Source organism: Neoarius graeffei, chromosome 7 (genome assembly GCF_027579695.1).
Source record: "Neoarius graeffei isolate fNeoGra1 chromosome 7, fNeoGra1.pri, whole genome shotgun sequence".
Taxonomy (NCBI): Eukaryota; Metazoa; Chordata; class Actinopteri; order Siluriformes; family Ariidae; genus Neoarius; species Neoarius graeffei.
The window spans coordinates 68,060,557-68,079,201 of record NC_083575.1 but is presented as its reverse complement, the minus strand read 5'-3'; the positions used below and the strand labels follow the sequence as shown (position 1 = coordinate 68,079,201).

Below are 18,645 nucleotides of genomic sequence, written 5' to 3'. Positions count from 1 at the left end.
CCTCAATGGATCGGACTTGTTTGTCCAGCACATCCCACAGATGTTTAATCAGATTGAAATCTGAGGAATTTGGAGGCCAAGTCAACACCTTGAATGCTTTGTCATGTTCTTCAAACCATTCCTGAAAAATTTTTGCTTTGTGGCAGGATGCATTAAACTGCTGAAAGAGTCCACTGTCATTAGGGAATACCGTTGCCATGAAGGGGTCCACTTGGTCTGCAACAAATTTTAGGTATTCCATATATATATATATATATATATAAAAAATTGTGTGTGTGTTTGTTATTCCACATACAGGATTTTTTTTAATACCTCTGGCAATCTATGTAGAGGATCAAAACTCAGGAATGCTCAAAGAATATTATAGCTTTATTAAAAAAATAAATAAGCACAACCACATTTATAGAACACTTATAAATCTGCATAAATCCCTGTTTGATGTGAGGTTTGATACATACTTTCACATACATATTAACTTACTCTTATAAAGAAAACATAGTCGAAATCAAGCAGAATTAGCACTACACTGTATAATTCCAAAATAAAATAATAAAAAGAAAATGACATTGGGTTGGAGATTGTTGGTTGCATCTTTCCACACAGGTAGCCTGACATTACCACCTTATTATAAAACTAATCACTTTATATATATATATATATATATATATATAAACTATTAACTAATTAGTGTCAATTAATATGAATATGTGAACCAACAACAACCAGTCATTTACTGACACAGCAAAGAGTACAATAACACAATATGTCAATTCCCAGAAGTCAGAAACAGGCCTGACTCAAGAGATGACCACGGTTCAGGGGATCTGGATTGCAGCACCATTCATGCTGTCGTTTCCTTCCTAAAAGTAACAACAGAGAACTTCAGGTCTAAACACATTACATACGCCCTCCATGATTATTGGCACTCCTTGTAAAGATGAATAAAAAGGGATAGGAAAAAAATCCACTTTTTGGTGACGTCGCTTCAGCTCACACTGAAAAAAGAATGAAAAAAAATCCAACCTTTAATTGGAATACATTTATTCAGAGAAAAACAAATCCCTCATCAAGAAATAATTATGTTCAACACAAACACATGTGCCAGCATTATTGGCAATGTGAGATGAAGTTACTTTAAAAAAAACGGCAGATTTTTTTCTAACCCTTTTTACTAATCTTTACAAGGGGTGCCAATAATTGTGGAGGGCAATGTATCTTACAACCATTAATAATAATAATAATAATAATAATAATAATTCCAAAATATTAAAAAATCATGAACACACACACACATTCACACCTAGTTGTGTGTTCCGAGATGCTTTTCTGCTCACCACAGTTGGAAAGAGTGGTTATATGAGTTACTGTAGCTTTTCTGTCAGCTCAGGCCTGGCCATTCTCCTCTGACCTCTCTCATCAACAAAGAATTTTAGCCTACATAACCGCAGTTCATTGGATGGGAGTGCGTGCGTGTGTGTGTGTGTGTTTTAACGAGTCTGTATAAATTCTATGCTTGTGAAAATCCCAGGAGATTTCTGAAGCACTCAAACCCATAAATAAATTTGGATATAAATAACCTATTTCCTTTTAAATATTTATAGTATAATTTATAGATAACTAAATATTATCTGCAATATTCCCACATTCTCCAAACTACATGCCAAAAAATAAAAATAAAAATTCAGCCCACTACAGAAATACATGGGGAATTAGCTCATGGAAATCTGAGTGGTAGCTCGAACTGCAGACATTGCCAGCCAGTCTGAAATGGGTTAGTGCATGATAATTTACTGAAGCAAACATGCTTAAGTGTACAACCCCGATTCCAAAAAAGTTGGGACAAAGTACAAATTGTAAATAAAAACGGAATGCAATGATGTGGAAGTTTCAAAATTCCATATTTTATTCAGAATAGAACATAGATGACATATCAAATGTTTAAACTGAGAAAATGTATCATTTAAAGAGAAAAATTAGGTGATTTTAAATTTCATGACAACAATACATCTCAAAAAAGTTGGGACAAGGCCATGTTTACCACTGTGAGACATCCCCTTTTCTCTTTACAACAGTCTGTAAACGTCTGGGGACTGAGGAGACAAGTTGCTCAAGTTTAGGGATAGGAATGTTAACCCATTCTTGTCTAATGTAGAATTCTAGTTGCTCAACTGTCGTAGGTCTTTTTTGTCGTATCTTCCGTTTTATGATGCGCCAAATGTTTTCTATGGGTGAAAGATCTGGACTGCAGGCTGGCCAGTTCAGTACCCGGACCCTTCTTCTATGCAGCCATGATGCTGTAATTGATGCAGTATGTGGTTTGGCATTGTCATGTTGGAAAATGCAAGGTCTTCCCTGAAAGAGACGTCGTCTGGATGGGAGCATATGTTGCTCTAGAACCTGGATATACCTTTCAGCATTGATGGTGTCTTTCCAGATGTGTAAGCTGCCCATGCCACACGCACTAATGCAACCCCATACCATCAGAGATGCAGGCTTCTGAACTGAGCGCTGATAACAACTTGGGTCGTTCTTCTCCTCTTTAGTCCGAATGACACGGCGTCCCTGATTTCCATAAAGAACTTCAAATTTTGATTCATCTGACCACAGAATAGTTTTCCACTTTGCCACAATCCTTTGTAAATGAGCCTTGGCCCAGAGAAGACGTCTGCGCTTCTGGATCATGTTTAGATACAGCTTCTTCTTTGAACTATAGAGTTTTATCTGGCAATGGCGGATGGCACGGTGAATTGTGTTCACAGATAATGTTCTCTTGAAATATTCCTGAGCCCATTTTGTGATTTCCAATACAGAAGCATGCCTGTATGCGATGCAGTGCCGTCTAAGGGCCCGAAGATCACGGGCACCCAGTATGGTTTTCCGGCCTTGACCCTTACGCACAGAGATTCTTCCAGATTCTCTGAATCTTTTGATGATATTATGCACTGTAAATGATGATATGTTCAAACTCTTTGCAATTTTACACTGTCGAACTCCTTTCTGATATTGCTCCACTATTTGTCGGTGCAGAATTAGGGGGCTTGGTGATCCTCTTCCCATCTTTACTTCTGAGAGCCGCTGCCACTCCAAGATGCTCTTTTTATACCCAGTCATGTTAATGACCTATTGCCAATTGACCTAATGAGTTGCAATTTGGTCCTCCAGCTGTTCCTTTTTTGTACCTTTAACTTTTCCAGCCTCTTATTGCCCCTGTCCCAACTTTTTAGAGATGTGTTGCTGTCATGAAATTTCAAATGAGCCAATATTTGGCATGAAATTTCAAAATGTCTCACTTTCGACATTTGATATGTTGTCTATGTTCTATTGTGAATACAATATCAGTTTTTGGGATTTGTAAATTATTGCATTCCGTTTTTATTTACAATTTGTAGTTTGTCCCAACTTTTTTGGAATCGGGGTTGTAGAATCCAGTTGTTTCCCCCTCATGTCCTGACTTAAACACCTACTGTACATCACTAAACACAGTAAAAGAGCAGCACACTTACAGCTTCACTGCTAGAGTCAGAAGAGATGTAGGATTTGCCTGTACTGCTTAAGTTCCCAGACACGTCTGAGGCTTGGTTGTTTGCAGTGGAAAGTCTGATAGATATAAAACTGCTGTTGAGAGAGTGAAGCTCCCTCTGAGAAACACACAGCAGCACACGTAGACATGGGATATACTTTGCTATAGCCACTCTGAAACACACACAGACAGCATACAATGCATAAATAAGTGTGCAGGACTCAGGACTTGGACCCACACTACTTATGAGACTATTATCCACTCACAAAATAATTTGCCAATCCAATTCAAAAACAAGAAGCCTGTTACTTCAGTGTAATTCATGCAGACTTAAATCATCTTTTGTAGATATTTTGAACAATACCTTGAGTATTAGGAACAATAGAGCAACTATGGAGCCAGTATGGGCAGCACGATGGTGTAGTGGTTAGCACTGTCACCTCACAGCAAGAAGGTTCGAGCCCCGTGGCCGGTGAGGGCCTTTCTGTGCGGAGTTTGCATGTTCTCCCCGTGTCCGCGTGGGTTTCCTCCGGGTGCTCCGGTTTACCCCACAGTCCAAAGACATGCAGGTTAGGTTAACTGGTGACTCTAAATTGACCGTAGGTGTGAATGAGTGTGAATGGTTGTCTGTGTCTATGTGTCAGCCCTGTGATGACCTGGCGACTTGTCCAGGGTGTACCCTGCCTTTCGCCCGTAGTCAGCTGGGATAGGTTCCAGCTTGCCTGCGACCCTGTAGAACAGGATAAAACGGCTACAGATGATGGATGGATGGATGGAGCCAGTACAATAATGTTATTATGTCACCATTCATTTTATACCAATGCACAACTCTACACATGCAATTGTGTCTTATAAGTAACTGGACATGAAGGCATAAGTAATATTTTATTAGATTAGCAGGGCTGGCTTAGTGGTTAAGGCATTTGGCTACTGATTAGGGGTGGTTTTATTGATAATGTTGCACTTTAGAGCAAAAGAGCAAGGTTGAAGATGCTCTTTAACAACGAATTGTAGGGACAGCGGCCATGCCCATAACCATGGTAACCCTTTCACAACCAGTTTGAAACACGCCCATCTCTGTACTCGACACCATGCCTTATCTCCTCCCCTTCCTCTGACTTCCTGTCATAGTATTGGACAGGGAGGATACCTGATACCAGGTACAGTGACGTCACGACTGCTTTAAATCAGCGAGGGAAACGAAATCTCCCTCTCTCTGGCCATGGATGTCTTCTCTGGTGGACTCCACGTGTGAAAGAGAGGCCGATGCATTGGCGCTACAGAAGGACAGAGAACAAAGAATCAACTATTGATACCGACTTTGGCCAAAGTTCAATGTATTTGGCCTTCACGGAGTTGTAATAATAACTGAACCAGTTAGTTCTGCAGCCTACGCGGTACTTCAAAGAGAGAAAAGGTGACCGGATCCCTTTTTTTCTCCAACGTCGACGAAATTATAAGCAAGACTGTTTCTCGATCATCGGGCGCCCGACAAGATGCCGAGGGTCTCCAGCTGACGAGCTGCGGAAGGAGCAAACCGTCTTCTCTCCAGATCTGCGTTCCACGCTCTCTCGGATCAGAAGGCTCACTTTCAATACCGTCTTCTCCCAGATAACAGAAGGCACTTCCAATCGCTAATAAGAGCGATCACCCCGAGTAAGGAGCAAAACCATCTTCTTCCCGGATCTGTGTCCCGCGCTATCCCGGATAAGGCACACTTCAATCGCTAATGAGTAAGGCTGGTATCTGGGCAAAGTTTGTTAGTTTTACTTGTAGCTAGTTAACGTGAACAGTGTTGTTTATTTGAATTCATTTATGATTTTAAATGTACGCATTTTGATTCACATGAAAGTCTGTCTTACACCGTGTGTTGTTGATTTACTTTGTTTACTATCTGTTTAGTTAGATTGTGCATGCTTTCTCTCTCTCTCTCTCTCGCTTTTTAACAGAGGCTAGGTCAAACTCCAGATTCCTTTGTCTTAATTTTCGCGCGTTCTTCTTGTAGGCACGGCCTGGCATGGTTCGTGTGTTCCATTCGCATTACACACACACACACACACACACACACACACACACACACACACAAAACCACATGAGTTTCCCTATCACATTTTAACATCCACCCGCCCTATTACTTCTGATCACTGTTAGTGCCTCAATTATCATACACACTACTGATTCTTTTGTATATATTCTATCATCATTTCTATTGAATTATTCTTTGGCTGCTATTGTTGCTATATCTGATCAGTATTAGTTTGCTAATTCCTGTCAGCTATTTCAATAAATGGTATCTTTGGAATAAACTGTGTTCCGTCTATTGTCACAATATTCACTGAAGTGCCAACCTCTGCCAAAAAAAGAACTCTAATTGCCTTCACCCATTTTGTTAATGAATTTATGAAACTGATTCCTTTTTATGAGACTGAGTTGATTTACTGATTAATGAATTTATGAGACTGATACCTTTTTACATGAGACTGATTTGATGAGACTGATTTGGTAAGCCCATTGCACCTACAGAATGAAGGAGTCTTAAGAGCAACTTTGCTAAGATCGTCTTTGCAGCATATGTCCTTGATAAAGGCATTAGTAGGCATTCGTATTGTAGTTGCTGAAGGCATTAATAGAAGAAGCCAAGAAGCCTTTATTTGTTACACATAGACTCAAGCACACAGTGAAATTTAACCTTTGCATTTAACCCATCTGAAGCAGTGAACACACACACACACGCACGCACACACAAGTGAGCAATGAGCACACACACATACCCAAGGCAGTGGGTAGCTATGCTATAGCGCCCGGGGAGCAGTTGGGGGTTAGGTGCACTTGCTCAAGAGCACTTCAGCCCGACCTCAGGTCATGGTTAACCTAACCACACGTCTTTGGACTGTGGGGGAAACTGGAGTACACGGAGGAAACCCATGCAGACATGGGGAGAACATGCAAAATCCACACAGAAAGGCCCCCGTTGGCCACTGGGCTTGAACCCAAAACCTTCTTGCTGTGAGGCAACAGTGCTAACCACTACACCATTGTGCCGCCCAATAATAGTTGCTGAAGGCATTAGTAGTTGCTAAAGGCATTTGTACTATAGTTGCTAAAGGCATTAGTAGCTGCTAAATGCATTAGTAGCTGCTAAAGGCATTTGTACTGTAGTTGCTAAAGGCATTAGTAGCTGCTAAAGGCATTTGTACTGTAGTTGCTAAAGGCATTAGTAGTTCCTAAAGTCATTCATACTGTAGTTGCTAAAGACATTAATAGCTGCTAAAGGCATTCATACTGTAGTTGCTAAAGACATTAATAGCTGCTAAAGGCATTCATACTATAGTTGTTAAAGGCATTAGTAGTTGCTAAAGGCATTCATACTGTTGTTGCTAAAGGCATTAGCAGCTGTTAAGGCATTCATACTGTAGTTGCTACAAGGGTGCTTGACAGTTTGTGAACCCTTTAGAATTATCTATATTTCTGCATAAATATGACCTAAAACATTATCAGATTTTCACACAAGTCCTAAAAGTAGATAAAGAGAACCCAGTTAAACAAATGAGACAAAAATATTATACTTGGTCATTTATTTATTGAGGAAAATGACCCAATATTACACATCTGTGAGGGGCAAAAGTATGTGAACCTCTAGGATTAGCAGTTAATTTGAAGGTGAAATTAGTGTTTTCAATCAATGGGATGACAATCAGGTGTGAGTGGGCACCCTGTTTTATTTAAAGAACAGGGATCTATCAAAGTCCGATCTTCACAACACATGTTTGTGGAAGTGTATCATGGCACGAACAAAGGAGACTTCTGAGGACCTCAGAAAAAGCGTTGTTGATGCTCATCAGGCTGGAAAAGGTTACAAAACCATCTCTAAAGAGTTTGGACTCCACCAATCCACAGTCAGACAGATTGTGTACAAATGGAGGAAATTCAAGTCCATTGTTACCCTCCCCAGGAGTGGTCGACCAACAAAGATCACTCCAAGAGCAAGGCGTGTAACAGTCAGCGAGGTCACAAATTTTTGGTTTAAATGAGAAGCGTTATGTTTGGAGAAAGGAAAACACTGCATTCCAGCATAAGAACCTTATCCCATCTGTGAAACATGGTGTTGGTAGTATCATGGTTTGGGCCTGTTTTGCTGCATCTGGGCCAGGACGGCTTGCCATCATTGATGGAACAATGAATTCTGAATTATACCAGTGAATTCTAAAGGAAAATGTCAGGACATCTGTCCATGAACTGCATCTCAAGAGAAGGTGGGTCATGCAGCAAGACAACAACCCTAAGCACACAAGTCATTCTTCCAAAGAATGGTTAAAGAAGAATAAAGTTAATGTTTTGGAATGGCCAAGTCAAAGTCCTGACCTTAATCCAATCCAAATGTTGTGGAAGGACCTGAAGCGAGCAGTTCATGTGAGGAAACCCACCAACATCCCAGAGTTGAAGCTGTTCTGTACGGAGGAATGGGCTAAAATTCCTCCAAGCTGGTGTGCAGGACTGATCAACAGTTACCGCAAACGTTTAGTTGCAGTTATTGGTGCACAAGGGGGTCACACCAGATACTGAAAGCAAATGTTCACATACTTTTGCCACTCACAGATATGTAATATTGGATCATTTTCCTCAATAAATAAATGACCAAGTATAATATTTTTGTCTCATTTGTTTAACTGGGTTTTCTTTATCTCCTTTTAGGACTTGTGTGAAAATCTGATGTTTTAGGTCATATTTATGCAGAAATACAGAACATTATAAAGGGTTCACAAACTTTCAAGCACCACTGTAAAGGCATTAGTAGTTGCTAAATGCATTAGTAGTTGCTAAATTCAGTCAATGAGGTCACATGGTGTTCGTATTTTACCAAAAATCAATGAAATTGTATAGTCGTTGGGCATTACATATATAATGTGGTAATTAATAACTGAAACTAATTTACATTTTTGGACAATAATTTTTTTTTATTCCAAGCATGTTTTTTAATTATATGAGCAAACATTCACACAAAAGAATGATCAAATAATCAGCTAATTAATTCAGTAAATGTTTTCCCTGTGCCTGCTCATTTCATTGTTACCAAGTCATGCAGTAAGGATTATTTCAAATGTTATCCACAATGCCAAGCTGGCAATATTCTCCCTTATATATACACATTGTAACAGGTGTAGACATTTGTCCCATTTATGGCACTAAATAAGATAATCACTTGCCTAATGGAGTTAAATTTGATTAAAACATGGTGATAAAGTGACATTATGATATCCATTCGTAATTCCATAACATCTCATCTCATTATCTCTAGCCGCTTTATCCTGTTCTACAGGGTCGCAGGCAAGCTGGAGCCTATCCCAGCTGACTACGGGCGAAAGGCGGGGTACACCCTGGACAAGTCGCCAGGTCATCACAGGGCTGACACAATATATTCGTAATGTTTTGCGTATGTTTATTTAATAATTAACTCAATGTACTTGCAATGTAGAAGAAAAATAATTTAATACCAGTAGCAGATTCAACACCAGTTTCCGCTCATTGACTGTGAGAGTCCCACGGAGGCGCATGCACATTCTGTGTATTCGGCTATGAGGAGATGCTCTTTGTTGTGAAAGAGTGATCCAGGTCCATTGTAAGTTAAGAGCGAACTAAAGTACTACTTTGGCTATGATGTTGTTCGGACAAACCATGCTAGCTGGATCTTAAGAGGCAGTTAAAGACGCTCTTAGCCTTAAGAGGCTTTCGGGAAACCCACCCCAGAAGATTGTGAGTATAAATCTCAGCACTACAAAGCTGCCACTGTTGAGCTCCTGAGCAAGACTCATAAGTGCTCATTTGTATCCTGTCTCAACTATAAGTCACTATGGATAAATGCTTCAGCCAAGTGAAGTGAATGTAAATTCCTTATACAGGTTATAATCACAGCTTTAGGTTTTGGTAGCTGATTTGTTAAGCCAAGTTTACAGTTACAGGATGCAATTAGGCTCGTGGGTTAAATCAACTGAACAGGATATCAAAGTCTGCAAGGCACTAGCCTGGCAGGTACTGAATGATATGAGTAAGATCTGGAAATCAAGTGTTTCTTGCGAGCTGAAGCGTAGGCTCTTTGTGGCCACCGTCGAGTCTGTCCTCCTGTATGGATGCAAATGCTGGTCCCTTACCTCTACCTTAGAAAGATTTCTTGATGGCTCCTACACTCGAATGTTACGTGTGGCATTAGCTGAACATCACCTGGCAGAGCTATGTACCAAATGAAGATTTATATGATACCCTCCCCAGAATTTCTGACAAGGTGGCCTGGCAGAGACTTGGGCTTGCGGGCCACTGCTTCAGGTACAAGAATCTGCCTGCTGGTGAGCTTGTGCTGTGGGAGCCTCTCCACGGTTGCAGAAGTCGAGGTCATCCCCCCGCAATCTTCATCGACACCCTGAAAAAGGACGTGGGTGCTGCCAGTACTGCTGAGCTAGCCAACTGCATTGCTGATCGACAGGATTGGGCCTCCAGGTGTGTGACTCAGCTGAGGCCGCCGTGATCGTGATGATGCAATTAAATGCAATTGAAAATAAAATTAAATCTTCAAATAAACCGTGTTCTGGTTTTGTTATGTGACCTACGTACATATGGCCTTGAATTTATATTCAGGTTCATTTTTAGTCAAATGTAGAGTTGGAAAACCTATGCATAAGGAAGAAACTGATAAATATTTGTTTTTAGCTTACAGAAGGAAAAGACTGGGTAAACATAGAGCAAATATGACCTGTTCTTCATTTTAAAAATATTTCCAATTCCACCTGTGGTGAAAGTGCTCACAGGAAAATGAAGGTGCTCTGTTAATACCTGTATTTGGGATGAGTGATGGCGTAAATGATGGGATTGTGGATCGCTGAAGCTTTGGCTATTACAGCAGGTACCGAGTTCATATACGGTGTCAACAGATCTGCATAACTATAAGAAAATACACAGAGACATATAAAAGTTGAGAGAATTTTGTGTTTGTAGTATGAATTCTATTAAACATAAAATCTGGAATAGCATTTGACTCAGCTTAAAGTGCATATCACGGGTAAATTCAGGAGCAAGATCAATGTAATTCTCCTATTTTATATTAAACTTTGGTTAAATATCTGTCACATTTTGCATTTTGTGCAATTTTTTTTTACCTTGCGCAATACCAGAAAAATTCAGTTGAAATCAAGCCATTTGAGGCGAATTGGTCCGCCTCTGAAAAAACTTGGCATTTGGATTTCCCGGGAAACATTGATTTTTGTGATGTCACGTGCGAGACGCCTCCCTCTGAATCCTACGTCAGCGCTGGTTTGTTTATGAGAAAACGACCTGGTGGTTTTCTGCACATTTTTTCAACATTATCGCATAATTATTAAAATGGTTAACAGATGTATCGTAGGAGGGTGTAGCAACACCAATCTTGATGGGATTAGTACTCATCGTTTCCCACTTTGCACTCAGGTGACAATTCCATATTTCAATGCAAAATCGCTAGCTGCTAAACTTGGTCTACACAGGCTGTGCACTGAAACCGTGCAAGCTCTCGCAGCCTGCTGGCGCTTCCGCAGGCGACGTCACGAATCTGGCTCCAGACTCCCTTGGGATTTTTCCAGACGAGTTTTGTTATTTTATTTTTTTTCTGCTGTAGACAGATGGCCTTGTGCAAAATTACCCTTCCGGATGAGTGTGTAAAGGGGCATTCTTTCATATAAAAAAAAAACGAATTTGGTCCAGGATATGCACTTTAAAGTTGAAAAGAGATGTACTGGAATTTTAATTGCGATAAGTACTTTGAATTGAAAATGGTCCTTGACTGTATTTTGAGTCAAGGCTGTCCAATGAAGTAACAAGAAGAATTAGCATCTTTTATTATAAAATAACTTGAAGTATTTACATTAAAGTCTGAACTGTGTGACTGCATTGTGCATGCGCGCGCACGTGTGTGCGTGTGTACTTACCCAGCAAACGCGGTAAGGGCCACAATTGAATAAGGAGACCAGGAGATGACGTATAACAGAATGACAATCAGGGCAACCTTGGCCATTTTCCACTCTGTCTTCATCTTGCTGAATCTCTTCACCTTGTTTCTGATATTGTACCTGTCCATCTTCGTCACATCTCTTTTACAGAGTAACAACACGTTAAAGTGTATATATTCTGTTTAAGGGCTAAGTAGATGCAAGCTATGGCACAATTTAACATGATCCCTCATTCATCAGTGTTACATAAACACAAGTGGTGATTTGAGCACACAGAAAGATGTATGAAGGAATCTGCATCTGATTCATAAAACTGTCGTACGACGTCAAAATGAGCAGTGATGCAAGTACAACTAATGAATCAGCTTCAGCTGCGTGGAAGCCAACATCTCCCTACTAGCTCCATATTTACATGTCATATGTATACATCACAAATCAATTAACCTTCAAATGCAGCTAGTTTACCTGAAAGGTTAATTACATACGCAGGTATTGTGACAGTGAGCCAATAAAAGCAAAAATATCCAGCAGAGCACAATTGTCCAAGATCTGAGGAAAGAAGTAATTGAATTGAGGAAAGTTACATTTTAGTGAAGCTGAGTTGGAGATCTGAGCTGGGAGCCTAAAAAAAAAAAATTAAATCTAATTATTTTGTGCTAGGTTGTATTGGGCGGCACGGTGATGTAGTGATTAGCACTGTCACCTCACAGGAAGAAGGTTCTGGGTTCGAGCCCAGTGGCCAACAGGGGCCTTTCTATGTAGAGTTTGCATGTTCTCCCCGTGTCTGTATGAGTTTCTTCCGGGTGCTCCGGTTTCCCTCACAGTCCAGAGACATGCAAGTTAGGCTAATTGGTGGCTCTAAATTGACCGTAGGTGTGAATGTGAGGGTGAATGGTTGTTTGTCTCTATGTGTCAGCCCTGTGATGATCTGGCAACTTGTTCAGGGTGTACCCAGCCTCTCGCCCATAGTCAGTTGCGATAGGCTCCAGCTTGCCCGTGACCCTGCACAGGATAAGTTATTACGGATAATGGATGGATGGATAATTTTGTACTGTACTTACTGATTGCTGTTTCGAATGGCACGGAATATGAACACGTAGCAGTAGATGATGACAATAAGAGGTATGAAGAAGACAAAGGTGAAGAGCAGCATTGTGTATGCCCGAACTGAGGGAGTAAAGGTCATGTAATCCCATGTACAAGAAGTCATCAGACCTTCAGGAACATAGGCACCTAATGAGAAAGAAAGAGAAGGAAAAAAGAGAGAGAGAGAGACTGCTGACAATGTCCATCTTTTGCTTTCATTGGTGAGATGGAGGGACAGTGATGAGGACTCTATAACTCAGCATATCAGATGCTCGCTGGCCGTGCTGTGAAAATTGTGCATGCAGACGCTCATCTAAGTTTCCAAATCTGTCATTGCTTAACTCTTGAATATTTTCCATCGTGAATACTATCATTAAAAAGCTTATATTCTCTGCTTTCCAAATAAATTTATCTCGTTAAGATCTGTTCAGTACTTTAACGGCAGGTTGAAGTTGGTACAACAGAGTACACTCTTTGCTCCCGTGATGTCAGGAAACTGATGGTGCTTTTTGAGTCACAGGAAAGTGGTCAGGCTCTCTTTCTTCTGATCGGTTTCCAACTGGATTACTCATGAATATCAATCAGATAACTTTTATAGGAATGTTCTCTCGCTCTCACTGTTTCCGATGCAGTATTCAGCAAAATTTTCCGTCAGCGAGTTTCGATGTTATGATTCACAGGAGACTTTGAAGTGAGTTTTCATAGCTTTACCAACTTATTTTTTTCAAATAAAACTGATTCATGTAAATAAATAACTATTTTAGAATATAACTGTAGTTGTTTTGATGAAAAATATTTAGATCTTAGTGGTTGGAATGATATTAAAAAACCAGAAGTCAGAAACGTGAGTGTCAATTTCAATTCAGTTAATGTGAATTGTTCATTGGATGTGGATTACATTTAACCTTGAAAGCTGTGAATATTAATCGAAATAATTATTTTATATTCTTTCATATAAACACTAGTAGGCCTATTTAGAAATACAAAGCCCTACAGAGCTCAAAGAGGGTATTAGAAATAATATTTTATTACTTTTTATTTTGATAGAGAGTGGTAGATGTGAATGATGTTCAAGGCTTATTTATGCATATTTTATAATTAACATTGATTTCTCCTTTTCTGTGATGTATAAATGAGAGTTAAGATCAGCTTTGTATTGCACAAATAAAGCCATTTGGTGAAACTTTGAAGGAGAGTGTACTGATTTATCGTTTTACCTAATTAGCATATCTCTCATTATCTATAGCCGCTTTATCCTGTTCTACAGGGTCGCAGGCAAGCTGGAGCCTATCCCAGCTGACTACGGGCAAAAGGCGGGGTACACCCTGGACAAGTCGCCAGGTCATCACAGGGCTGACACATAGACACAGACAACCATTCACACTCACATTCACACCTACGGTCAATTTAGAGTCACCAGTTAACCTAACCTGCATGTCTTTGGACTGTGGGGGAAACCGGAGCACCCGGAGGAAACCCACGCGGACACGGGGAGAACATGCAAACTTCGCACAGAAAGGCCCTCGCCGGCCACGGGGCTCGAACCCGGACCTTCTTGCTGTGAGGCGACAGCGCTAACCATTACACCACCGTGCCGCCCTAATTAGCATAATTAATACTAATTTGCATGATTGGTTTTTATTAATTTTTTTCAAATTTTGTATTCAGTACACAACCATCTATGTGCTTGCCAATTTACATGTAAATATCTTGAAAAATATAAAAAAGTTAAGAAAAAACATTTGATCTCATTTGTTAATGAGGCCCATTTTGGAGCATGTGATCCAAATACAGAATATTACAGCAGTTTTCTAAAATTTAAGCCATTTTTTTCAATCTTTGATTTGTAATATCTCAAGAACTGGTAAACATATTTTAATTTTGTAAAAAAGTATGTTGCTGAGCATTCAATTCTGAATTCAATGAGAGCAGTTCAAGCAATTTGGATTGAATTTGAATTTTCACCTGATATGCCTACAATAACACTTACACTCCTTCTTGTTATTCTTATGTCAACATCAAGCACTAATCACTTTTACTTTCAGTAAAAATAAAAATAAATCAATGAACCTGAATAAAACACAAAGCTATTGCCTTACTCTTCCTAAATGCAAACACAGCTGAAGGTATTTTTTTGTGTGTGTGGGTAACAAAAAGTGGCCTGTTTTCTTTTCATGTATTTGTTCCCCTCCCACTTCCTTCACTTTCTGTTACTCTGGTGCATAATGCTGGCAGACTTATCATTTCAGACAATGTAAACAAGTTGCCAGATGTGTTTAAAAAGACAGAGGGCATATGACTCCTACAGCAAGTTTTATCTTGGCATTGAGACTCGAAGACACGATGTGCTGCAGGGACCAATGCATCAGCCAAGCCTGCCACGTTTGTACCATCACTGCAAAAGTCACCAGCAGCCTCCATCCATGAAGATAGTAAAGTCATATCCACAGACAGCACATTGTATGCAAAGCCTGTCATTATGTTCTGAGGTAAGACCCATCAATGTCTCTGTTGGAAATATACAGTTGTGCACCAGCACCTGGACTTTAACATGAGGTGAATGTGTATTTAATATTTAAATAATATTGGCTGGCGGCACGGTGGTGTAGTGGTTAGCGCTGTCGCCTCACAGCAAGAAGGTCCGGGTTCGAGCCCCGTGGCCGGCGAGGGCCTTTCTGTGCGGAGTTTGCATGTTCTCCCCGTGTCCGCGTGGGTTTCCTCCGGGTGCTCCGGTTTCCCCTACAGTCCAAAGACATGCAGGTTAGGTTAACTGGTGACTCTAAATTGACCGTAGGTGTGAATGTGAGTGTGAATGGTTGTCTGTGTCTATGTGTCAGCCCTGTGATGACCTGGCGACTTGTCCAGGGTGTACCCCGCCTTTCGCCCGTAGTCAGCTGGGATAGGCTCCAGCTTGCCTGCGACCCTGTAGAACAGGATAAAGCGGCTACAGATAATGAGATGAGATGAGGTAATATTGGCTGACATCAGCGTTGTAGTCAAGTCACTAAACTTCGAGTCCGAGTCCAGTCTCGAGTCCCCAGTGTTCAAGTCCAAGTCATTAAAGAAAATTTCGAGTTGAGGCCGAGAACAAGACTCCAAACACACCATTTGATGGTGGCTGTTGCTGCCTTTATGTGAAAGCATCTCTGCTACTGTGTTGGACTAACGTTACTGCTTGACTAACCCATTTTAGTTAACAGGCTACAGATAAAAAGCTTGTTCATCGCTCAGCAAGCCCCGCCCATTATCAACAGGGCAAATAACATGAGAGAGGGTTAACACTAGCTAGTTCATCGGTCAGCAAGCCCTGCTATCAACAGGGCAATGAACATAGCATGTCACTTACTTCTCTGGGTGGAGTCTCGCCAAATGACGATTGAAGTTCAAGGTTGTCCCTGTCGTCACATCGATAGTTCTTCTACATACGGTATGGAACACATAGCAGTGCATTTTTTTCCCACTGCACGAGAAGTCTGTATAAGCAAAACGGACAATCCTAGGGGCTTCTCTCCAGGCATTTTAGCGCCATTAACGTTAGTTTGTTCCTGAACATGACGCATGACGTGTGAATGTGCATTCTCTTGCACGAAATTAGTATAAAAATTAATGTAGATGGTTGTCTGTGTCTATGTGTCAGCCCTGTGATGACCTGGCGACTTGTCCAGGGTGTACCCCGCCTTTCGCCCGTAGTCAGCTGGGATAGGCTCCAGCTTGCCTGCGACCCTGTAGAAAGATAAAGCAGCTAGAGATAATGAGATGGGAGATAAATATAAATATCTTATGCCAAATTATTAGGGCATGTTACAAAAAATAAAGAAAAAATCCAAGTACTCGTCTCCAATTTACAAGTCTGAATGCAGTTAATGTACGAATCCAAGTCCAAGTCTGAGTCATCAGTGCTCATGTCCAAGTCAAGTCACAAGTCCTTAAAATTAGGGCACAAGTTGGACTCGAGTCTGAGTCCTGGACTCGAGTACTACAAGCCTGGCTGGCATTGAGTGGTCTATCAGATACCGTATATTCCATTCAGCTAGCATGATATTGAATGAGTCGAAGACGAGTTCAATATCATGCTAGCTGAATGGAATATATCTAATATACCATGAAAAAAAGCCAGCCAATAATAATAATAATAATAATAATAATATTATTATTATTATACATACATACATATTCCTTTTGGGTGTTCAACGCATCTTTCTCTTTCAAAATTCTCTCAAAATCTTCCATACTTAACGGTGCAAACCTGGCAGCCATGTTTGTTTACAAGTTGTCTCAGTCGCTCGCTAGTATGGAAGTTTTACATCTCCAACGTGTGACGTCATGTTGTCTTGACAACCATGCAATATTGTAAACCGTATTCAATGCTCATTCTCCATTGGGTAGAGTGACATAATACATGTAGGATAAGCAATATGCTAACCATATCACATGCTATCAAACCAAATGAATGAAACCCGCTAGAAGGGAATAGAACACATGTTTTTATTCCATCGAAAAAGTGTCCTGTATGTATAATAATTTCTTTTAGTGGCTCAAAGGTTTCAACCCTAAAACTGTCAGGAAACCACAGATTGGCCACAAGTGAACATCTTCCATTTCTTAAACCAGCTTTTGTAAGAAATTAGATAGGTGTTGAAATTAGGAATACCGTTTTAACCTCATGTTGACGCTAAAACAGGTCTTGATAGGTGGGAACATTAATGCTATTTTGCATCAGCCAAACAAATTAGCCAATAGCCAGGGTTACAGCCATTCACTTGTGCTGGCAAGAAAATAAAATCGCAATTTGCCATTATTCCAGTGTATTACATTGGAATCGAGAGAAGATCTTTTTTATATTAGAACCACTGCATTTTTGGGAAAGGCTCATTCCACAATTCTTCCCTTAATGTACTCACTCCAGCCATAGAAGGGTGGCAGACTCCAGCCCAGAGAATACACCCAGGCACATGTCAGGACAAGTAGTGCCCTCTTCTTAGACAGCATGCCAATGGAGCTTAGGGGTCGCGTGATGACAAAGTAACGATCTACTGCAATGACCATGAGAGTGATCATGGAGCAGATCCCAAACAGAGCCCCACAGAATGCGTACAGCTCACAACCTGTACAGGGACACAGAACAGCGTCATCAGGTGTAACTGATCAGGATTTGCACTGCTTTAGTCACATATGGACTTTTCACAACAGCAATTCACAGTGGGAAAAAACAAGATTCGAGAATCACAAACAAAATTTGGAGTAATTCTGGAGCAATTTTGGTTAATTTTGCACAAATTGAGAAAGACTCTTAGGCGCTATTACTTTAGAGCTATCAGGTGATTTCTCCTCTCGGGACATCCTGTTAGGTGAGAGTGAACCTAGATCTCAGAGTATTGTCTTGTACACACAACTACACAGAAGGCATAGTCCAATCAAAAACAGCGTTCTACTTCTCCCTCAGGACATTCTCAGCAGCAACAGTCTTAAGATATATTAAGATATAATACTGTATATTACGATCAGTTTCTTTATATACAGGATATTTCAGTGTGACATTGCAGTGAAAAGACATTGCTAGTGGTAAAATACTACCATAACTCCTGCCATGGCAAATGGATAAGGCTTCCATGCTATAATACATTTCACAGTTATTCCACGAAATCGAGTCGTACATGAGCTGATAGCCAACGAGGCACATAGCACAGAGTTGACTATAAGCTAGCCTGGCTAACGCGACTTCAAAGCTCTCCGAGCTATTGGTCTGGCCAAGATATTAAGCCCAACCGTTTCCCAGAGCCTGTGGTTGACCTGCCTCCCTGAAATGCCTCAGTTTGCTACTGGTCGAAGCCAGAAAAGGCTGTGACGAAGCTTAAACCAATCACATCACTCTTTCCTCTGACGTATGCGACGCGACGGGGCTAACTGGTAGATTAAACTCTTACCGAAGCCGGTCGGGAGCAAGGCGAAAACGTCCTTCCTTTCAATAAATACCTCCAGGGCTGCTCTTTGCTCCATTTTCAATGAGAACTTCCCGTTGAATGCTTTCAATACAGCATCTATGCGTAATAGATGCGGAAGCGTGAATGA

General features: G+C 40.6%; 1 protein-coding gene across 2 annotated transcripts in view; it reads right to left on the bottom strand.

Annotated features, from left to right (window-relative positions):
* Positions 1–356: 356 nt before the first annotated feature.
* Positions 357–18,645, bottom strand: part of opn4a (opsin 4a (melanopsin)) — a 64,910-nt gene continuing 46,621 nt past the window's right edge. Inside the window, exons 4-9 of one of the 2 annotated variants that reach the window (XM_060926292.1) lie at positions 17,478–17,681; positions 12,552–12,723; positions 11,470–11,631; positions 10,343–10,450; positions 3,504–3,693; positions 357–860 (exon numbers count right to left, since the gene is read on the bottom strand). In XM_060926292.1, the coding sequence (XP_060782275.1) occupies positions 816–860; positions 3,504–3,693; positions 10,343–10,450; positions 11,470–11,631; positions 12,552–12,723; positions 17,478–17,681 (881 nt within the window). In that variant the 3' untranslated portion in view covers positions 357–815. The remainder of the gene's footprint in view (positions 861–3,503; positions 3,694–10,342; positions 10,451–11,469; positions 11,632–12,551; positions 12,724–17,477; positions 17,682–18,645) is intronic. The other variant, XM_060926293.1, reaches the window with a different exon arrangement.